This window comes from Prorops nasuta, unplaced genomic scaffold, assembly GCF_024137725.1.
Source record: "Prorops nasuta isolate Cenicafe-Biocafe unplaced genomic scaffold, Cenicafe_Pnas_1.2 PNAS00104, whole genome shotgun sequence".
Classification (NCBI taxonomy): domain Eukaryota; kingdom Metazoa; phylum Arthropoda; class Insecta; order Hymenoptera; family Bethylidae; genus Prorops; species Prorops nasuta.
The window spans coordinates 57,452-80,637 of record NW_027116901.1 but is presented as its reverse complement, the minus strand read 5'-3'; the positions used below and the strand labels follow the sequence as shown (position 1 = coordinate 80,637).

The window sequence follows — 23,186 nt, the reverse complement described above, 5'->3', positions numbered from 1 at the left end:
TTTCCCCTTCATACCATAGCTACTTAATAATTTCAAAACTCTTATATTGAATTACTTTAGTACTATTGATTAAATGCAATTTTATTCAATGTGAAAATACTATTATACAAAAGTAATATTAAAAATATACAGTGTATTACTTTTCTGTTATCTCTCTTAATACTGGATTTCTGGTTACGTTTTCACTACCTTCGTGTTCTATGGATTCATACACCCATTTGCGATTATTTCTATTAAATTAGAGAAAAGACTCTGTTAATCGGTGATAACGTTGCTGTAGCTGTAATATAAATGTGTTTCTCAGGTTTACCTGCATTCGTGACCACATTTAGTAGAGAGACATTTAGGACATGGGAAATGACAACCTTCGCAGTCAAAGCTTAGGCAATCGCAAAAATTGTCTCCTGTTTGTACATATGTTCCTATATCATCGTGAACTATTATCTTTTTAACTCCTTGATTTAATCTCCTATTTAATTTTCTTTTCTCCCTTTCGCTTTGCTCAGGATTAAAATTTTTAAGAAATTTTTGTCCTAATTTATCGACCGATGATTGTTTCTTCTGTCCCTTCTCTTTAGAACCCCTCTATTATAAAAAATTAACATTATTAAAGTTAGGAAATAATAAGCCATAAATGGGATTGGCTGGATCAACTTACAGGTCGTCCTGGTCTGTTACCACTTTCTGTATTCTTAGCTGATGAATTATTTGTACTGTTTTTTGAGCCTTCCATTGTTGTAGTAATGAAAATCTTAATTGTTACACATTGCAGTTATCAAACATTTTTAATTTTTGATGTCCAAAAGTCATCCCTATTTTAACCTCTCTCTAGTACCAAAAATATATAAAATTATATTTTATTTCTTACAACTGTTTAAAATAATAAGTCATCCACGAATCTAACTATGACTAAAGTAAAAAATTAATGCAGAGGTAATGAAACAAATCTCAAAAAGATTCAAATTTAGAGTTTGTAAATATATACTATAAGCTATCTGATGAAAACATAAAAGCTCAACACAATAACATATAATTTTAATTATTCATGTATTAACAGTGATACTTATATTGGAAAATAAGAGATAATCAGAGAAAATCTGTTAATGTAGTTACGAGCTTTCCTGTATATTTATACATACATGCAATCAATTTTTATATTTATTTTTTAAAATAAATTCAATTTTATTATTTTGAGATTATCTATTCTTCTTACCTCTACCGATAAATTTTTGAACTAAACTTGACAGCTGTTTGAGCCTGAGCTGCTTTTGCTTGCACGTGCTACTGTTGCAACCTGCGGAAACTGCCTTGCGTTACTATAACCTTAAAAATTTTGTTCTATTAAACATGGTTAATAGTGAGTTCATATCGTTCAATGTACATTATATTCCACTTTATACAATTTCTTTAAAGTTTGGTGTGCTTTTGCTAGCTTTTATTAAAATATTTTAATATTTAAAAAACAAGAATGTTTAATTGTTATTTGTAAATGAAATTAATTAAAAATATTTTCAGCTAGAACCATTATATCTTAAAATGGGGAAAAAAGGTTATAATTGGAAAGCACGAAATGTTTCTGAAATAAAAATTGATGATTCCGCAACAAAAAAGGTAATAGAAATGTAGTAGCTTATCAGAATTAAAATGTTTTTTCTAATAATTCACATATTTATTTTATTACATTATTTTTCAGATTGTCCTAGATATTAACCATCGATCTGATTCTTATGATACTTGTAATGCTTTAGTTTTACCAAGCACAAAAAGAAAAACTAAAAAAAATGATAAGGAGAAAAGTGTATCTCGATTATTATCAAAAAAACGGAGAAAAGAGTTAGAGAAAGTTGTTGAGAGAAAGCAGAAGAAATTGCAGGTAGTAATATTTTTAATAATTTTTTTAACCCTTGATAATAATAAAAAGACGTTTTAAATATTTAAATTATATAAATAATATTATAGAGAGCATCGTTATTAGATGAATTAGCAAAAGTTCAAGCTCCGATTGATGAATTGAAGCAGTATACTTCTTTAACAACTATACAAACAAAAGGCTTGAAGCGTCACTTAAGAGAGTTGGAAACACTTGTGATAAAAAATTCTGCTGATACTAATGATGAAAATGAAGATAAGGAAGAATTTGTAACAAATGCAATTAAAGGAGCAAAGAAAAAAAGAATTTCTGCACTTGTTTCTGAGGAAGGAAAAAACACCTCTTCTGATCCAAATGTTATTCCTCTTAATGTAAGCAAATTGGTATTTTTGAATTTTTTTTTGCACATTTGATAATATAGATATGAGATTAATATATACTTATTTTTACTGTGTCATTTTAGATTTCAAGTGAAAGCGAGTCAGAAAGCAATGAAGATGAAGATTCAGAATGTGTAAAAGAAGATTCACAGACACATAATAAAATAAACACAATACAAGAAGATAACACAAGTGTAATTAAAAGTTTAGATTCTAAATGTAGTTTAAAGAAGGATGAATCAGTCTTGCTAAAAGCAGAAGTACTTGTGAAGAAAACAAATAACAATAATACTGTAAGTAATAAAGAGGTAAAAATAAAGGGATGGTTTGTAGAATCATTAGATACAGAGGTAAATAAGAATGTAGCTACTCAAAACATACCAGCATCTTTTGTAATGGTCAATAGAAAACCTGATATTCAAGCTGCTAGAATGAAATTGCCTGTGGTAGCTGAAGAACAGACTATTGTTGAAGCAATCAATGAAAATCCTGTTGTTATAATTACTGGAGAAACTGGAAGTGGTAAAACAACACAAGTACCTCAATTTTTATATGAGGCTGGCTATGCAAAGAGTAGAATGATAGGCGTTACAGAACCTAGAAGAGTAGCCGCAATGTCCATGAGCCGTCGAGTAGCGGAAGAAATGAATCTTTCTGAAAATGAAGTTTCCTATTTAATTCGATTTGAAGGAAACACGACACCAGAAACTAAAATTAAATTTATGACTGACGGTGTTTTGTTAAAAGAAGTTCAAAGTGTAAGTATAAAGTACATTTATTACTTCATAAATCTATGTACACTTATTAAATAATTGTTGTGTTCTTAAACTGCAGGATTTCTTATTAACAAAATATTCTGTTATTATTCTGGATGAAGCCCATGAGCGTAGTGTTTATACTGACATTCTTATTGGATTATTATCGCGTATAGTGCCTTTACGCTATAAACGAAATGACCCATTAAAGCTTGTAATTATGTCAGCTACGTTACGGATAGAAGAATTCGTTGAAAATACAAGATTATTTAAAATAAAACCGCCGGTAATCACTGTAGACTCTAGACAATTTCCTGTAACTATTCATTTTAATAGAAAGACAAGCGCTGATTATGTGACAGATGCTTTACGTAAAGCTGTTAAAATACATACTCGTCTACCGGAAGGAGGAATTTTAATTTTTTTAACTGGTATAAATGAGTTAAATCAGTATAATTATATTTATTTTCCTTGTCTTCATTAGAGTTTGTATTCTGATAGGTCAACGAGAAGTCAATTCAGTTGTGCGCAAATTAAGGAAAGCTTTCCCATGGAAAAGATATGACTCTGCTAAAGTAAATTCAATCAAATCGGAAGAGGAAAAAAGTTTTGAAAGAAAAAAGGAGGATGACAAAGGATCCGATAACAATGACGATAATGAGAAAAAAAGTGATACTGAAAATAAAGAAGAATCGGACGACGATTTCAATGCTAATGAAGCCCTCAGACGAAATAAGCAAAGACGAAAGAAGCAGTTATCCGATTTACCAAATATCAATTTGGATGAGTATGTAGAATGAGATGATAATAAAACATTGAGTAAGTTAAGAAATGTATGATACATTTTTAGTTTCTCCGTTGTACCAATTGACGATACTCATGAAGATACAATCTATCAAGATGAAAATGATGATGAGTTAATTGACGATGATGAAGACGCAGATGAAGATGTTTTTGATTTAACCGGATTATCAAATGTACAGCCATTATGGGTTCTTCCACTTTATTCTTTGCTGCCAAAACATAAGCAAGCAAAGGTTAAACATTTTCTTAATATCATAATATTTTATTACATCCTATAATTCATTTATGCTAATATCATTTCGAATTTCCTTTTTAGGTGTTTGAAGCTGTTCCTGAAGGATACCGCTTATGTGTAGTAGCTACAAATGTAGCAGAAACTTCTCTCACAATACCAAATATAAAATATGTCGTTGATTCTGGCCGCTGTAAAATGCGATTGTATGATAAAGTTACAGGAGTAACTACGTATCGAATTAATTTTACAAGCAAAGCTGGTGCAGACCAGCGCGCTGGAAGAGCAGGTCGAACTGGACCGGGTCATTGTTACAGGTACATAAATATCAGTATCTTATAAAAATTTGCATCAGATAATGTAATCATTTTTGTATAGGCTATATTCTTCTGCAGTATTTAATGATCAATTCGAGCCTTATACTCAGTCTGAAATTAAACGAAAACCGGTTGATGATTTGGTTTTACAAATGAAAGTCATGAATATTGATAAAGTGGTAAATTTTCCGTTTCCTTCTCCTCCAGATATTGATCAGTTAAAATTTGCTGAAAACCGTTTAACAATTCTAGGAGCATTAAAAGAACAGCCGCTTCATACTCATAGTAAGAAATATTTACAAAATAAGAGACATTGTGAATTTTACATTTGATAATATATTTCTATTGTAGATAAATATAATGCAAAAGTAACTCAGTTGGGACATAGCATTGCAGCATTTCCAGTTGCTCCTCGTTATGGAAAAATGTTAGCGCTCTCTCATCAACATAATTTATTAAATTATACCATATGTATGGTAGCAGCCCTTTCCGTTCAAGAAGTCTTAATAGAAGCATTTGATGTTGAGGGATCTACTAAGAATAAGTGGTCACAAACACGCCGATTGTGGGCTGGAACCGCTAATAGCTTATTGCTAGGTGATCCAATGGTTTTAATACGGGCTATTGGAGCTGCAGAGTACGCAGGATCGAAGGGTAAACTGTTACCTTTTTGCGAGGAACATGGTCTTAGACACAAAGCAGTGATTGAAATCAGGAAGCTAAGACAGCAGCTCACAAACGAAATTAATTTAAATATTCCGAATTTAAATTTGACGGTTGATCCAAAGTAAGTGTACCAGTCAATTTATTCGAAACAAAAACTATGTGTATCTTCTTTTTAGAATGGCTCCGCCAACCGATTCACAAGCGAAGCTATTGCGGCAAATAATTCTTTCTGGTATGGCAGATCAGATAGCACGAAAGGTTCCACCTGATGAAGTTAAAGAAGATCAAGATAAGATAAAGTGGAAATATGCTTATAAGTGTGTAACATGATTTAAGTTTATCTTTAATTTATTGCGATATATTTTGATAATTACATTTCTTTTTCAGAACTCTAGAAATGGAAGATCCAGTTTTTATGCATTCTTCTTGTGTTTTACGAAAAACTTTGCCTGAATGGGTAGTCTATCAAGAAGTATATGAAACTAACAAAATTTACATGCGTGGTGTTACAGCTATAGAACCAGAATGGTTACCAAAGTTTGCACCTACACTTTGTAATTTAAGTGAACCATTGATGGATCCTCCACCATGGTTTGTAAAGAATTAATATATTTAATATTAATAAGTTCTATAGGTTTACTAATTTGATATAACTATTAACAAATGTGTTATTCGAATCTACACACAGGTATGACTCTAATACTGACAAAGTTATGTGTCGCATAACCGGCAGTATTGGTAAAGCTGGATGGGAGCTACCATTAATAAATTCAGAATACCCATTAAGTGTAGAAGGTGTAAAGTGGTTTGCACGCTTTTTTCTTGAAGGAGATGTGTGTCGAAAACTCAAACGTTATACTCGATCTTTATTATCTACTCCTGGTAGCATCAACAAAACATGGTCTAAGTATGTCATCTAAATTATTAAGTAACAATTAGTTTTACTATGTAGTTATAAAATAATTATTTGTACAGATTGATACCACGGACTGAGGCGATAACAAAAGCATTGCTATCACAAGAGGTAATGTCAAAGGATAAACTATTAGCAATTTGGAGTTCAGACAATACATGTAAGTATGCTTATCTAGTTAATAAAACTTTTTTCAAACTCTTTTTTAAATAAGATTGATTTGAAATTTATAGTTTTATTGTCTGCATATCTGAAATGGTTGCCTGAATCAGCTCACGCAGAAGTCACTCTTCTATGGCCTCCCACATAATAGAAAGATTTATTAGTAGTTTTATTTGTTTGTTTGTTGAAATATAAGTAAGTATGTTCTACATAATATGTAAATGTGTTTAAAAAATTTTTATATTTTGTAAAATTTCAGCAAATAATAAATAAGCTATGAACACTGTAGGTATTTTATACATAATTTGTGTAGCATGCAATAACAGCATACAAATAATGCTCTACTAATTAATAAATTGTAACAATATTTCTAGATATAAATTATAGCGTGGTTGTAATAATAAAAAGAAAAAATGAAATAGCTATTTATAAGAAGTCTGTGTCATTTAGTATTTATTCTACATAGTAGAAGCAATATTTGATAAACGTCGTAATTTTCGCTAATATCACACGAAAGTCTACGCAATTTATTGTAGTAAATTTATTCAGCTTTCAAAGCTTTCTTTTCTTTTTTTTTTATAGGATTTTTTTTGCACTCTCTATAAACATTATTCAAATCAAATGCTGCCTTTATATTATCCTAAAATATAAATTAATTAGTTTACAGTAATAAGTTTTATTTTGTTTCTTCTTTGAAACACATACCAAGGAGAACAAGAATTTCACAAGTTTCCCTCTACGATCTGCATTTGGTCTTCTCTCTACTTCTCTGCTTTCTTTGAAGAGTATTAATGTAGGCAGTTGTTTACTGGTACTAGCATCACTGACATGATACTTTTGAGCTGCATCAGGATACCTTCCAATATCAACTTTGCCAAATTTAAAATTTTCTAAAGCAAATCTACGAAGATGAAAAAGAATGCAAATAATATAATGTCTTTCAGTTCTTCTACTTTCAGAGAAAATACATTATACTTTTTATATAAACTTACTCTGCAGACAACTCTGCAAAAATTGGTGCAAAATTTACACATGCTGGGTTCCATGCTGTATAAAAAGCTACCAACCATACAATCCCCTTATCTCTATTTAATTCTTCTTGCAAACCTTCTGCTCCTCGTAAGTAGATAATCTTTTCTGGGCCTTGATATGTAGGCTCAGGTAGTACCAAGCCACATACTGAAAGAAAATTCTTTATGTACAAACATATCCTTAAAATTTGATATCATCTTAAGCAATGAAATAGTACTCACAAATAAAAATAATTCCAAATAAAATACCCATACGTATATCTGCATAGAACCAAAGTATTAAATTTGCGATTTTGGTATAAACAAAACTAGATGAAAGATAGTTTATCATTGTTACACTTCCAGTTTTTCTTGTTCTGAACATTATTACTATCATTAGAAAAAATAGGATTTCTGTTTCTCTCTGTAAAAATAAAGAGTGTATAATTACTGCACTTAAAATAATTTGAACAATAATTTCAAGATTAAAATAGTTTTTATACTTACTCCATCCAGTTCACATTCAGCTTGTGCAAATAAATAATTGCATACAATTGGAATACGTTTTGATACCACATATGAGATACTTAGCAATAAATTTATTAAATAATAAGGCTTTACAAGCAAACGAAGATCTTTTTTAAACGACATGTTTTTAATGCACAATATAAAACACGGAAGAATCACAAGGTTTTTAGGTTATACAACTCTTAAATTTAAGTGACTTTAGCCCCTCTAACTTCTAACCCTACTCCTCCTACTCGTTCTATTCATCACCCCAATTTTATTCAATACAACAAAATATTTGTTTAAAAGAATTTTGGAAAATTGGTATATACAATTACTATATCTTCGGTGAATTTTTAGAATGTTAAACCATTCTAAATCGTGGTTTAAGGGGTTGGGACACGGGGATACTATATTCTCACACCCTACCTACATACATATAATCACACGGATCACACCCTCGCAATTCTTACTGTATACATACTGAATGAAACATCTGTGGAGTGGGGAAAGCACAGCACTGAGCACATATCACTCATATAAGCATTCAGATGATTCAGACAGAGCCATCAGGCACATGTTCGATTGAGGGTGACAATCTGACGTCCTAAAAAAAACACGAGCATTATAACTTCAATTTTTTATACATTTAAAAAATATGTTTTTTGTATTAATAACAAAGCGATTAATAAAGTTCTTTCTAGAAATAAATATATAAATCAAAGACAATATTGATTTGTTATTTTGATATTTGATATCATGTCTGCTGATAAGCATATTATAAATAGCGGTTAAGGTATTTTTACAATTAGTTACTGTTGGTATATTGAACTTTATTCATTCCATTGTATCTCCTACACTGCATATAACCTTAATTGACTTTATTAACATTCACAGCTATATATTTATGTTAGCACAAGTATTATAATTTACATAATAAGTTAAAAGAATCGATAGAAAGGTTTTTGAAAGAAGGTTTTAAGAAAATGATTGAAACTTTTAAAAAATCAGTTTTTTTATTAAATATTGTTTTCTTTATTTCCTTGAAAGTAGTTGATAGTACAAATCCTTTAATTGTTGTTACATGGGACTACAAAGAAGCTACAGAGAAAGGTAATATATTCTAAAGCAGAAATATTAATTCAATTAAGATTTATCAGATTTTGTAGATGAATAAACTAAAATGTATTATAATTATTTTTAAGCATGGGAAGAAATACAAAAGTCAAACCAAACTGCGATTGATGCTATTGAGTTAGCATGCTCAATCTGTGAAGAAAACCAGTGCCGAGGGACAGTAGGATTTGGAGGTAGCCCAGATGAAAATGGTGAAACAACTCTGGATGCAATGATTATGGATGGGTAATATAGCTCATCAATTTGTTTAGTTAAATAAACATTATGTTTGATAGCCGAGTATATTTTTTACATTCAGTTATCTTAATTAATTTTAGAGTGAAAATGGATGTTGGTGCTGTAGGAGGATTACGAAATATTAAAAGTGCAATTTCTGTTGCTCGTAAAGTTTTAGAAAATACAGAACATTCTCTACTCGGTGGAAGTTTGGCTACAGAGTTTGCTCAGAAATTTGGATTTCCATCAGAGTCACTACAGACAGACCATTCTAAATTGGTATGGGAGAACTGGAAAAAAAAACATTGCCAACGTAATTTTTGGAAGGTAAAAGGAGTGAAAATATGTTGTCTAATAAAACATTTATTTATGCTACTTAAATAACAAAAATTTTGTATAGAATGTGGAGCCTAATCCAAAGACTAGTTGTGGACCATATCACCCAATAAATAACTATCACCAAAGGTTTAAGACAAGTGAATATCAACTAAGAAATAAAATACCGACTATAGATGAGAATAATCATGATACAATTGGAGTCATAGCTATGGATGTACATGGACACATTGCTGCTGGAACTTCAACTAATGGGGCAATTTATAAGATACCGGGGCGTATTGGGGATTCTCCAATTCCAGGTGCAGGTGCGTATGCCGATCAAGAAGTTGGTGCTGCTGCAGGTACTGGAGATGGAGATGTAATGATGAGATTTTTGCCCAGGTACTTTTTAGAGAGTGACACACAAAACGAAGCTAATATTTTCTAATTATCTATTACATCTGTTAATAGTTTCTTAGCTGTCGAAGAAATGCGCCGCGGTGCATCCCCTACAGATGCTGCAGCCGTTGCTATTGGTAGAATTGCTAAACATTACCCAAATTTTGTTGGTGGAGTAATTGCATTAAATAAAAATGGGGAGTTTGGAGCTGCTTGTAACGGAATTTTACAGTTTCCATACTATATTGCTAATACAGAAGGAGTTCGGCAAAGATTTGCAAAATGCACACATGCATTTAGTGTTGTAAAAAATGAAGATTTATAAAATGTTTCAAACTTTTGTTTATAATTATGAATACTTATTACGTAAAACTTTAAATTTGTGCTTTTATATATGTTTCAAATAAATAATTGACTACTTTATTAATTTTCCACTAATGAAATAAAAATTGTAGTTTCACTTCTCTCTCTCTCTATATATATACTAAAAACCAAATTGTAGTTGGGCGTGTACAGACTGGCTACAGCACATTTTTCGACGGTAAAAAAATAAGTGAGATAAACAGTGATAATTTAAAAAATTATTTACAGAAGTATGTTACAAAGAATGTAGTTTTTAATTTTCCCGCACTTTGTAATAACGTAACTCGCGCCTCTATTGGAAAAATAAGGAACTATCTTTTCCGTGGTACATACACGTTTATAATTTTGTTCTATTTTATCCTTTTATCAATGTGCGTACACGTAAATGTTAGTTCCCGAATTTAATTACTTAATTTCTAAATTTCTCCTATAGATATATTTGTCTGCAAATATGTGACACTTTGATTTAGTAGCCTGATTACTTAAAAAAGTAAATATTTGCATGTGCATTTAAATTTGATGTATCAATTGGACCATCGCGTAGTGTAGTATAGGTATTAGTTTATTAATTAAATTCTGATTCACGAATAAATGAAAAAATTTTGATTGGAGAAATGTTTATCTCTTATGTCAATATCCATCATTATAGTACACATCATTCAAAATATTCTATCTGCATCATGAACGTCGCATCTTCAATGCGTGCACAACGCAATTGACCTCAATTGCAAAAGAAGCTATTACATAATTTTGCAGTAGTCCTATATAATGATTATTCAATCAAATCGTAATTTTGTAAACAATTTGTATTTACAATGATAGTAATTGGAAAGAAATTGTTCACGGTTATTGTACATTCTTACAAAACTATAAAAGTACTCGTCTCTCTTAAGTTTACCTACATTCTATATAATTATATACACATAACAAGATAATCGATTAATGGTACGGATAAAAATAGTTTTATTATAATATTAAGTGAAAAGTCAGTGCTCCGGAGATTAACGACCTTAAATTAATAAGGAAAAAGATGTCGCGAATTGCGAGAATGTTCCAGGCAGCTATTTGTAAGTCATGATTTGATAAATATAGGTATGAAACGTGTTAGGAAAAAATGCGATACAAATCCACTTGTCAAAAAAGGCATGCGTTAAAGTTTTATGTAAACTCCATATCGATGATTTGTTAAATTTTTCATTACTTTTATAACAAATACTGACAAGCTACGATTATTTATTGCAAATTAAATGTCAAGGCAGAAATTAGACTTGTCTGTTTATTTCTCTAAGAAGCCAGCTGATTACTCATTTTCATAAATCTATGGAATTTTTTTAACTGGCTCGCGCGTAGTCAGCGCATCAAAGATAACGAATTTTTTCTGGCTTGAAATTAATCACTCTGCTGGAAAATTTCCAGCAATCATTATGACAGAAAACGAAGAATAATTTTGACCTGTTAGCAAATTGCTTTTTTCTTATTTAACGATCCTTTTTACATTGCTATTATATGTACCTCGGAAAAGCAATATAAATATTTTTAACTGCTTCAGCACGTAACTGGTTCCAAGTTTTTCAAATATAAGCTTTTTTCTCAGAGTTTGTACAATAAAGAGGATTTTATCGAAAAGTGCAGCAAGTCCAAAGTGGTTGGTTTTACGATCCAGGCGCGTTACCTTTGTTTTAAAAGGGACAAATTGATCGGGGTTAAGATTGGAAGAGAGTGCTGGAGAAGAGGAAGCATTTTTCCGTTGCAGTCGCGTGTACTTCCAGGTGTTCGTTCGGTTCAGGCCCGTATGAATGTGTAGAGATATCGAGGTAGTGGGCCCTACGGCCGAGAGAGCAACGAGGTATTCTACCCATTCTACTCTGAAAGTGGAAAAGAGAGAGGTTTCTAAGGTCCCTCCTTCTATTGCATTGCCATACCATGCCACACGGTGCTTTCCCTGCGCTTCGCCTCCTCTCACCGCCCCTCTCTCTCTCTCTCTCTAACACTCTCTCACACTCTCCATCTCTTTTCTCTCCTCCTACTCCTCCACCAGTTCGTTTCTCCTCGGTTCAGTTCTTCCAGTTCTCCTACCAACCGGTGTCCAGTTATGTTGTCGTGGCGAACGTCGCGCTACCATCGAGATTCGCTCCATGGAAGAGTGCGCTAAAAATTCCCAATAACTGATCGTAAATAATTTTCAAAAGGTCTATCCTTAATCCTCGCCATCCTCGTCTCGTGTCTCGTGTTTCGTCGAATTGGCAAAGCACACCCGGTGCAGTGCAGTTGCACCCGTGGGTGGTGCGGCCAAAGACTCGCTAGAACAGTGCGCTAAAAGTTGTTCTATTCGGAATACAGGAGAGCCTGTGTGAGCAACAGTTGGACCAGGCGTGACAGGAGGAGCTCCACTATCGAGTCTCTCGCGTGACAGAGACAAGTTTTCGGCAAAGAGTCGAAAATTCGAGGAATGTGGTGCGCACCAAGAAGAAAACATGGAAATTGAAGAGGTATATAAGATTGTGTGTATTTTGCAGTGTATGGAATTACAGCCATATTGAAATTGTAGAGGATCAAGCGGAGGAAGCTCTCGATGAGTTTGAAGCTTCGGTTTTTGGGACGACAGGTCCGTTTTATTAGCGTGCGCTTGATTCATCCCTTCCCCGTGAGAACGGGCCCACCTTCTGACAGGTGGAAGGAATGCGGGGCCCGCTCGTCGGGGCATGGTCGATCGCGATCGCAGCGACGCAAGCGACTCGCTCAGGAATGCGCCTCTTGCCTTGCTTTGCCTGGGCTTTCTTTACCTTTATTCACAACTCTGACTTTCTGCTTCTACATATATATACTTCTCTGCCCTCCCCACTGCACTCTGTTCTCAACGCTCTCCTCTCTCTCTCTCTCTCTCTCTCTCTCTCTCTCCCTTTCTCTCTCTCACTCTAACACACCACCTATTTTTTCTTTTTTACTTCCTTCCTTCCTTCTTCCTTATTTTACTTTGTCGAAACAGTCATCTGATACATTTCATTTTGCGCAATCAATGGACAATTTGTTTCAAATTAATTTCTAATACTCATATTATATAGCTTATCTAATATTACTTTAGGTTAAATTGCTAATTTGACAGAACTGTTTGAAGCCTAAATCAGATGTTCTTTGGGGGACTCATTTGCCTGAGAAAAAAGAAATAAGCAAATTCGAAAGAGAGAGAGAGAAGCAATAACCTAATTTACCAAATATTAAATTGGATAAGTATGCATAGTATTTTACTAAATTGCAATATGTTTTTAAGAAATCATGGTAAATTTGTAGCATTTTCAGTGTATCTGTGAAGACAGACACACAAAGATATTTTCGATCAAGATGAAAATGATATGAACTACGTTCTCAATATTTTCCTCTCTAACATTGCTAACTTTTTATATTATTTATTCCTTTATTTCTAGAGAAATAATAACATCCTTTTCCTCCTTCCTTGTTTATTCTGTCACAGCAGCCGTTGAAAAAATTCCATCTTACACAAACGATGGACTATCGGTTTAAAATAAAATTCATTAAAACCTGTGGCTTCTCTAACGTTACTTTCGGTACACTCGTTAATTTGGCAGAACGTGTTAATATCTACATTCGATGTCGTTTGAAACTTACCTGCCACAATATCCTTCTATAGTACGTGCTAATTGACCAACTACTCGCAGTTAGCTCGATAATGAAAACAGCCGCTTGCTATATCCGCCATTTATGCACTTGCGATTAAACAGTGCAAAATAAAAAAAAACAAACGGAGTAAAAACGTTACTCCGTAAAAAAGGAAGGAGAGTTATTCACTTTTTTCTCGCTTGATCAATGACGTTTACGGGATCTATGAAGTGGAAGCCGTAAATTTGACTTTCTCCTCTCGGCAAAGTGCTTTCACTTTCAGACACTCTTACGAAGAAATTTCAAAATAATAATTGAGAGGTGTGTAATTACAGCGTGGAATCGGTAAAAAGTGGGTATAAGCTTGTGCTATACGTATACGCATAAAGACACGGATGCTTTTTAATGATACGACATTTAGCGCGAGAGAAAAATGACTTGTTACAGTAAGGGGGGGGGGGGGGGGGAGGGTAAACAGGAAACGAAGGCTGGATGGATAGAAGAAGACGCGTGACCGTTATCAAAATAATATAGAGCGGCTATCGCGCTGAATGAATATCGAAAGGTGGTAAAAGCCCTGGTTGTCTTATCTAAATCGGCGTACGACTCATTTCGTCAATAAAGTTTTCTAGCGCGGCTTTTATCGATCTCGCGGTCGTTTCTCATTTGACTCGCCATATCGGATGATATCGGACATCGCGGAGTATCGGACGCTGTTACATTCATATAGTAGTATATATATATAGGTTGGCGTGGAAGATGGCGAGTTGTCGAGCACCTTGGGATAACAACCGGCGTGCCCTGGGCGCAGCAGATCTTCGATTTGGTAAGGGAAGGAGAGGCCTTTTATCAAACGCCGCACCGCTATATCGCCAGCAATAATCTCATTCCATATCGAGTGAATCTAACTAGCTACAATGAGATAAATCTTATTTCTATTGGACAGAGATTTCTCCAGCGAACCACATCTTATTATTGTTGACTTTATTTGGCTATAGAGTGTGTGTCTCGTGTGGACCCTGTAAATTTTAACAACTCTGGCGAGGAGGAAGAAAAATGAGGGGGTTATGAGAGAGAAGAATGGAAAAGTAAGTGTGAGATGGTGTGACGGGGGAGGGGAGGGGGTGGTATAAAAAGTAGTACAGCCGGGGGCCAAGTAAGAGCAAGTGGCGATAGTTATTTGTAGCCGAACGATTTAGATAGAATATATTACAGCAGCAGTCGAGGTATCGAGTTGAATTTTGTATCCGTCCATGCAAAGAAGTGCATCGTAATGTCATGCTGAAATGGCCTGATTATCGATGAAATTGCTTCTTGTGCACTGGCTAGGCGCCTAGATCGATGAAACTGATCAGCTGCTATCGATTATTATATACTTTGGCACAGCTTCGTTATTATATCGTAAAACATTATACCAGTTTGCTTACATACTGCTTGATTAAGCTTTAATTGTTTTGATGGTTATAAGTGGCATTTACCGTATCCGTAAATAACATACGTATATAAATTGCTCGCGGGATCCACCTAATTGATTAGTATTGATATATTTATAATTTCCCAAAATAAAACCTAGCAGAACGTATAGATGCGCTAATGGTTGTTTAATGGCCTATTCTGATGAGGCGCTTCAATTTCTTTTATATAGGAGCGCATACTTTTCTTTTTGCTTTTTTTTTCGAAATTAACGAAACCTTGCATACCGATGCACATATAAATATGTATTCATGCTGCAATTTGTTTTCCGACTTGACTTTTATGCTAGGACTTCCTCAATTGTTTTTTTTTCTCTATCTCGATCGGTTTAGAGCCTTACATCGTCCTTCGTTCAACCGCTACACGTACAATGGCATGCCTTATTATGCTTTTTGCAATAATCGACATTGATTATTTATGACCCTCCGTGTGTGCGTGTGTATGTGTGCATCAGGAAACTACATCATATCTTTAATATAAACAAAAGAATTTTCTTTCGACATATGAACTATTATTCTTCTCTGACAGCTAGAATCATGTGCTGAATCTTTTCAATGTTATTATTATTCTATATATGCAGTATTCAAGAGAAAAGGAATATTGTAATAAATACTCGAGTATACTCGTTTTTTTCCCCCACTCGACGATCGAGTGTTGCGAAAGACAAAAATGAGCAGGATGAATTGCTGGGATATATTGTTGAAAGCTGGATAAACGATAATATATGCTGCTCGCTTTAGTATGGTTTAATTTTTCATTTCGCCATTTTTTTTGCTGGTTTTCTTGTCAAGAAAACGAGGAATCAATTATCAATAAATGAAGTTGATTGAAACCTTCTCTTTTGCGATAATACAAGATAGCAGCCGGCTATCATAACCGAACAAGACAAGTCCTCTATTTATAGCATTACTATAATCTAATTTTTTATAGCGTACTTTTTGCGAGAAATGACTATTTTGTTACTTTTATAATAAATTTAGTTTCAAAACTACAAGTATTAATAATTGATCTGCATAATACAACATATAACGAATTTTTACATAATTCATGAATTTGCAGAAGGATAATTCGAACGACATAATCCTTTAGTCTTCTTTCAAAGACTTGGATCATGAAAAATTCGAGTAACATCTCATATCGTATTTGAAAAAATCCCTTTGTCATTCAAATGCAATTTTACATTTAAAAATAGTTGTAAAAAGTATTATTGCCAATCCATTCTACCTGTATACCACGATTCGGATTTTCGCGTAAATATCATTGAATTGCTTTTTTAACGGGACTCGAAAGTTGCCCCGTCTAGACTCTACTTTTTCATAAGGCAGAATATCTTTTATAAATCAAAACCATCTGGTTGGAATGAAGGCTTCTCGTAAAAGATGTTTAAACGAGCATTAACATCTGTTTCGTATAACTTGAGATTTATCTGGCAAGACGGATGTAACGGAAATGTTATTGGTAAATATCCAAAAATTTGAAAATTGAACGAAGCATTTTATCGGGTAATTTATATTATATTTTGCACTTTTTCCACCGATGTGCTTGCTAATTACTGACTTATATAAATTACAGATTCGTATCTCTTTATTTAACGGCGAGGGCGATAAGAAGAGGAATGTAGCGTGTATATCTATACTCGTACAGCAAACGTGATATGCACTTGTCTCTTCGATCGTCCGTTACCTTGAACCCTAAAAACATTCACGTTTCTACCGAGAGTCAATAAATCGTCGCTAGAAGAATCTCAAGTATCTTAGCCGCGATGAGTCTTGAAAATGACGGAACACTCTAAGGAAAATTTTGCAATATTTGGCCCCTGTCTAATTTCGACCAAAATAGTGTTCGATGTTCGAGTGGAAGGTTTATATGTGAACATCCTTCTAAACTTTCGTATATTTAAGTGAAAATACCTGTTTCCACCTCTTATGCAATTTCTCCGTGCTACGAAGTATTGGCTTCTTCCTTTTTCCTGAATAACGATATCCTTATAAGTTTTATGTTCACGATAATTCAGGGACTTTCGAGAACTCGTCAAATTTAAATATAAGCGCGAACAAGGCTTTAACCATTAGCTCTAAAGGTGGTTCAACCTTCATTCCTTTAGTTTAATCGTACGACCTTATGACTCAATTATATTTTAGGATAAGCCACACAGCGTTGAGGAAAAGGAATGAATTAATATGAATTTAAATGAGACCAAATAGGAAGCAGGATGAATCCATACGTGTTTATTTCGAAAGAACCATCAACTGTGTTAAAAAAAAAACAGGATTTTTCATTTTGCATAATCAATTTACGAGTAAACATCGTTCAAACGTTGTTTATATACTGCAATAAGCTTTATAGACTCGAGTGGAGTTTCTGCAGAAATCTTGGGAATAGGAAGGACGAATCACAAAATATCGAATAAAATGTAAGATCGTTCTGCAGGTTGATGTTTCTCGATCGAATGTCTATTTTTCGGACGTCCGTGTATAATTTATGCAAAAATTCATCGAGGTCGACTAGCGAAATTATGAAGAGTCACGGTTGCCTTCGCATCCAACTAACCGACACTTGTCTGAATACTCGTGGACGAAGGTCCTCACGATCATTTATTTCTTAAATACTCGCGTTACACTCTTTGTTTACAATTATTAACGTTCTATTCATGCATAGAACCGATAGGATTTTCGCTCTTTCCTTTCCTTCCTCCTATTATTTACATATATATATCAGTCTCATTTTGAACCTATGCGCAATAAAGATTTCGTTCAGTGCTTATACGTATAGTATAATTTAATTAAATTCAAGCTTATTATTATCGCGTGTCACGTAAAACTCTCTACAATGACTTCATCCGGTTTACCGGTTTGGATGAAAAAAATTTGGTGATTTTCTCTTACGGGTCTTAGAACTCGATTTGTCAAATGGAAGGTCTTGGCTTAATGTTGGCGCAAGACCTTTCAATTGATTTAATCACCGCTTAGGGTCAATTTGATAAAAGGAGGTTAGTCACTGGAGCCTCCGAATCGTCACTCGTTCTTCCATGCAACATCTCCTTCTTCTTCTCGCTCGATTCTCCCTTTGCTCGTGCTCTCATTCATTCCGATCCGTCGCATTCGAGAACTTTATACTTTCCGCCTATACATACCTAAGAAACAGAGCAGACAACGGCCACCTCACATGCACATAAAACTCACCATGAGCGTCGCTGCTTTATCAAGCGACCACTTGAAACTAATTGATTAAAATTTACGCTTTTCCATGTGATTCAATGAACCGATAATACAGGTATAAATCTAATACGTATGCACGCACACAATCACAATTGTGTATCGAGAGATCACAGCACGGATGTTAATCCGCGCAGGTGCTCAAACAGAAAAATTCTGCAGACTCACCTCACGTATATACAATTGGAGATTTTCATTTGGCAATCAGCAATCTCGCGATCTTGTATCGCAACGTTAAATGATTAGACGGAGCTCGAGGTAAATCTTCCGATTACTGATTCAAATTTAAGTCGAGCAATGAGCGTAAGTTACAGATCGTATCCGCGATTCACGAGACTCTTTCTGCCTCTGTCCAGAGAGTTTGTAAATAAATACGAACCACGCGTTGGATAAAAGGTATACAGGGGGGAGGTGGACATAAAATCTCGTGCGAAAATCATAAATTTCGCCGAGTTCGATTACGCGTGACACACTGTTCGGGATTAAGAATAATGTTCTCCTTAGGCAGATAGGAGATTGTAACTGTTTTGCCCTACGTCGTAGATACTGTCGCGTATTAAAAGATACATTCCAGTCGGATGATTATAAACAGATTGCGTTTGGTCCTGGCGAACGTCTTTGTGTAGTAGTATACATATACATATATACACGTTCAGCAGAATTCTGGTAAAAATGCTAATCGTGTTATACTTTAAATAACTGCAGTCGATGCATCTCAGATTCAGCATTATTATTGCTACAACGTGCAACTCGAGACATTATCACCCTTGCTCTCCCATTCAATATTTCATTTCCTCCTACCCCACCATAACTCATTCTAAGCTCTCTCAGACTTTCTTCCAGATTTATTTCCCAGCAAATCTTGCCATTGACTTTAAAACATTATTATTACTTCCCATGCGTCCAGGATTAATTTTTTGCTTGAATTAATCTTGTGGAAGTTCTCCCCCCCCCCCCTCCATCGTTCTTTATTTTTAAGATGAACTCTGCACTGTTGGATTTTTTAGTCGCCGTATATCCTGCAGTTGCGGTGGTTTTCCTATCGAATCGGGAAATCTTCATCGACTTCTGCAACATCCGCACGGAATTGGCTAATAAGTATTTTGCAAAGTGGAGAAAATATTCGCCGCGCAGCTACTTATTAGTTAAGGATTCATCCACGTGAGCGTTATCCTTAATACGCGCAGCACAGCGTATCCTCTCTCGCGTGATAACCAACTAGTTCCACGCGATTTTTACCGCATTTACAATAAGTAAGCAAGAATTTTGTGATTTCGCTATTTTGCAAGGAAATCGTTTGCGCTACCATTTAGCCCCAATCACTTTGCTCCGAATTGCAACCGTACCGACGCGAATATACCTAAGCGCTATTCAGCGAAATTTTCGGGTAGGGAGAAAATGGGCAATATTGCAAATTTACCTGAGACCCGATCGGTATCAGTCCCAGACGTCTATAATATCGACAACGTTTCCCGTCGTGACGATGGAGCACCGATTACGCGTGGGAGGATTAAAATCTACTTTCTCCAGTCCTATACTCTCGTAAAGGCGAAAATTATGCTGATCTTCGAACTCTCTCACGTAAACATTCTTCTAATTGGATGCATAAAACGCTTTTTTACCGCTCAATCACAGATCTTTACCGCGAACCAATCAACAACAATGAAAATAACATTTTCTTACGTTATTATTTATAACAATGAATATGTGCGCGATGCAATTTATCTAGTTGCAAAATGTAGAAGGATGAAAATAGGAAAAGTAATAAAATTAATATTGGACGAGTGTCGCTGATACTTTCACGTACCATTAGTAAGTTAAGTTGTATAGCGCTGATGGTATGTGGAAATGCTTTATGCAAAATGGTATTTTATATGTGAGACGTTCCTATGTAATAAAACGCCAATTGCCAATTCTCATTAACGCAGGAACAATTGGTGAAATCGAGTATATTCCACAATATCGCTGTAGTGGAACGGACATTACAGATTTTCGCGTTTCGTTATGGAGTAGATAGTAGAAGAATCCGCACCGCGTATCAGCTTCTCGATTTAATGCGAATATATTGTTGAAAAGGTGCCCGTACCAGCTCGATCCCCGTATTTACACTAAAGAGGGTGCTTATCAAAAATTGCGTTACACACTATATATATACACATTTTTTGCGAATACAGTAGTATACCTAAAGCGACGGCTATCAGATACAGGAATTCATTCACAGGAACGCGATCGTTGGTGTGCGTTGTGCGTGTGGACCTGTACATAAACCAATACATATTAGCGTTTCTGTGTTGTTGATGCGTGGATGAGTGAAGGAGGGAGAGGGAGAGGGAGAGGGAGAGAGAGAGAGAGAGAGAGTAGGTAGGTGGAGGATGAGCGAGGCTTCCGAAGCTTCGGAGTCGCTCGCTCATACAGGTTGTGGCTCGTTAGTGGGAGTGGGGTGAGCATGGTGGATAGAAGAAGAGAGTAAAGAGGGAGCGAGAGAGACGGCCGAGGAGCCGGGTAACACGGACCAATCGCGTGCAAGTGGTTAAGCGCCGACGGTAGTCAGACGACGTCGGAACCTCGACCGGCAGTGGCAACAGTAGTCACGCCAGTTGGTGCACGGCCGTGGCGTGCGCAGCAACGCAGCTGCCCTATCACTTTTCCGATCAAATTCCCCCGATATCGATTCAATCCGAGAGATCCCCGGAAAAGCCCGATAATCTTCTCAACGTCGATTCTTCCAAAATCTCTTGGTCTCTTCCAGCAGAAATTCCATCGGAGCAAAATAAAATTTTGCCAATGTTCTGAGAGACGACTCTTCGAATACGAGCTATACATCACCGGCGCGATAGTACATTCAAGTATATCGTGTACCACTCACGTTCTCGTGCACGATTAATACTTTGACGAACTGTTTTATCGTTGCTGCGCGCGTGACGATAATACGGAACTGTGACTTTTGCGACCTGGCTCCTCTCCATCGAGAAACATCCGAAGGAAGGCCTCTCTCCAGCACTGGGCTATTTCGTAAACAAAAGGTACGTGACTGGCGCGAAACGAAAATCGCTCAACCTTTCCTTGCTTCTCGAGTATAACTCCTTTGTGATATTCCTCGTCAAAGCGACGCTGTTGAAACTCGATCGAGTATACTTAACGATTCGTCGAGACGCGCATTATCGACCTGGATGCGCGATTACTCAAATTGCTGCCTCTTATTTGCTCAATAATTCCTCGAAAACTAGTGCTTTAATTCGTACACTCTGTGGTATTTGCTAAATTTTAAATGGAAATCAGCGGGGAATGATACCGGTAGAATCCAAGTTTAGACTGTACTATCAATTATATATAGAACGAAGCGTGTCGAAACGTTGAGAGTGCAATCGGATCAACCACACGCTTTATTAACCATCAAAACCGCAGCTGTAATCTTTTGCTCGGAAATATATATGATTTTCGCTGCTGTCATTTACCTTGACGCAATACGCCATTGTCCCTTTCTGTACCGGTGACGTCAATCGTCCTCGGTACCATCTACACTCGTAAAACTCTTCAGCTGCAAATTTAAATCGTCCGGTGCATTTCTGTATATTTTTTTACCGACCTCGTCACTCGGAGATAATCCCAGCCAGTTCTCTCTCAATCTAGCGCGAAGTTGCAGCAGAGCTGTTTAGCAAATAAAAATTAACGTAAAATTCTGTAGGAGCGACCGGTGGTTTCGTTTTCTTGTCGTTTTACAGAGGAGAATAACCATTCTTCGACATATCTGTCAAAAGTACAATATTTTTTTAGAGATTCACAAGCAAAACAGACGCGATTATTATGCTCGATGGTATTTCACGATAGTTACATATGACATAATGTTTTTTCCTTAACGAATGACGTCAAATGCGTTCTTCCGACACGACCAATTATAATCTATACCGTATTAGTTTGATGTACCAAGGAGCCAAGCTTTTTCTCGTCAAATTAAAATCGAGATATACAAGAGTATCCGCTTACTTACCCCCGTTCAATTTGCGCAATGAACGTCATTGCACATCGGGCGAATCATTGATCAATTAATTACTAAAAATAGTAGATTCGTCGTTTCTACCGAGCTGCTATAGTTAACGCGGAAGAATTATAATGGAGCTCTCACGATTAGGTTGGCACGGGAGAATTACATAATGATGCGTATATATCTATCGCAATGCAGTGGTTTAGTAGCGTATATATATATATATATATAGAGGAGGACTGGAAGGTTACCGGAAGATTCCTCTTGGCGGTGTAATTTGAAAACTGCAGGGACGAAGGGAAGAATAAGGGAGAAAACGCGAAGCCATTGAAAGGTTCGCTGCTGATAAATCCCTAATTAAAATATGCCGAAGAAGGCTACCAGAGATATATATAATGAGATTGCCAGAGCGCGGTCATTGTTTTCCATGATAAAGGGAGAATGCGCTATTAGCGGGCTATTTATTGAAACGGCTGATGCGCATTTAAGGATTGAAGCGAGATCGTGTGTTATTGTGTCGAAGGTGTATGCGTGTATGGGACTAGAAGGAGATACATTCGAGAGGGAGGGATGTTCGCGTTTGGCGTCGCGCGCGTCTCGCGGTGGTAATTTGATTAATGGAAGCGTCTACCGGGCAAATGTTTGTCTCGAAAGTTTGTTGTGAGATGTCTGATGCAGGTGGGATGCTTCATTATCATGGGACTTAGTTAGGTCGAGTCTCGAGCCGAGGCGGAGAGGTGGAGGGTTGCTTTTGCGTTACGTATCGCGAGGAAGGTTCTGGATGCAGGTATCCCGCATAGTCCTATAGCGCACTACCATGCACACACGTCAACTGATCCAGCACACCGACTC

At 35.6% G+C, this 23,186-nt stretch overlaps 5 protein-coding genes across 8 annotated transcripts in view; 3 read left to right on the top strand and 2 right to left on the bottom strand.

Annotated features, from left to right (window-relative positions):
- Positions 1-74: 74 nt before the first annotated feature.
- Positions 75-1,323, bottom strand: LOC136784943 (ARL14 effector protein-like). 3 transcript variants are annotated; one of them, XM_066745909.1, is made up of 4 exons: positions 1,214-1,323; positions 659-828; positions 311-585; positions 75-230 (listed from the first exon to the last, which is right to left on the bottom strand). In XM_066745909.1, exons 2-4 carry the CDS (start codon positions 731-733, stop codon positions 137-139), a joined length of 444 nt encoding a protein of 147 aa, XP_066602006.1. In that variant the 5' UTR covers positions 734-828; positions 1,214-1,323; the 3' UTR covers positions 75-136. The 3 variants fall into 3 exon arrangements, with proteins under 3 accessions (XP_066602006.1, XP_066602007.1, XP_066602008.1); XM_066745910.1 differs by lacking the exon at positions 1,214-1,323 and adding an exon at positions 1,140-1,188; XM_066745911.1 differs by lacking the exon at positions 1,214-1,323 and having other exon boundaries at positions 157-252; positions 659-1,090.
- On the top strand, positions 1,266-6,387 carry LOC136784941 (probable ATP-dependent RNA helicase kurz). Its single transcript, XM_066745906.1, has 16 exons — positions 1,266-1,357; positions 1,516-1,611; positions 1,694-1,873; positions 1,960-2,241; positions 2,334-3,008; positions 3,085-3,436; positions 3,507-3,792; positions 3,856-4,042; positions 4,126-4,358; positions 4,420-4,643; positions 4,710-5,145; positions 5,201-5,341; positions 5,412-5,615; positions 5,713-5,931; positions 6,000-6,097; positions 6,171-6,387. The coding sequence occupies exons 2-16, from the start codon at positions 1,537-1,539 to the stop codon at positions 6,245-6,247; spliced, it is 3,669 nt and encodes a 1,222-aa protein (XP_066602003.1). The 5' UTR covers positions 1,266-1,357; positions 1,516-1,536; the 3' UTR covers positions 6,248-6,387.
- Positions 6,320-8,093, bottom strand: LOC136784942 (thioredoxin-related transmembrane protein 2 homolog). Its single transcript, XM_066745907.1, has 5 exons — positions 7,617-8,093; positions 7,353-7,533; positions 7,092-7,278; positions 6,805-7,000; positions 6,320-6,739 (listed from the first exon to the last, which is right to left on the bottom strand). The coding sequence occupies exons 1-5, from the start codon at positions 7,758-7,760 to the stop codon at positions 6,641-6,643; spliced, it is 807 nt and encodes a 268-aa protein (XP_066602004.1). The 5' UTR covers positions 7,761-8,093; the 3' UTR covers positions 6,320-6,640.
- A 92-nt stretch (positions 8,094-8,185) lies between these two features.
- On the top strand, positions 8,186-10,106 carry LOC136784938 (N(4)-(Beta-N-acetylglucosaminyl)-L-asparaginase-like). Its single transcript, XM_066745902.1, has 6 exons — positions 8,186-8,412; positions 8,514-8,729; positions 8,822-8,978; positions 9,071-9,296; positions 9,370-9,689; positions 9,759-10,106. The coding sequence occupies exons 2-6, from the start codon at positions 8,603-8,605 to the stop codon at positions 10,009-10,011; spliced, it is 1,083 nt and encodes a 360-aa protein (XP_066601999.1). The 5' UTR covers positions 8,186-8,412; positions 8,514-8,602; the 3' UTR covers positions 10,012-10,106.
- Positions 10,107-12,140: 2,034 nt separating this feature from the next.
- LOC136784940 (trichohyalin-like) overlaps positions 12,141-23,186 on the top strand; it is a 56,436-nt gene continuing 45,390 nt past the window's right edge. The window contains exon 1 of one of the 2 annotated variants that reach the window (XM_066745905.1): positions 12,141-12,538. The gene's annotated coding sequence lies outside the window, so the exon portion shown is untranslated. Of the gene's footprint in view, positions 12,539-20,908; positions 21,376-23,186 lie in introns of those variants that run through there. The other variant, XM_066745904.1, reaches the window with a different exon arrangement.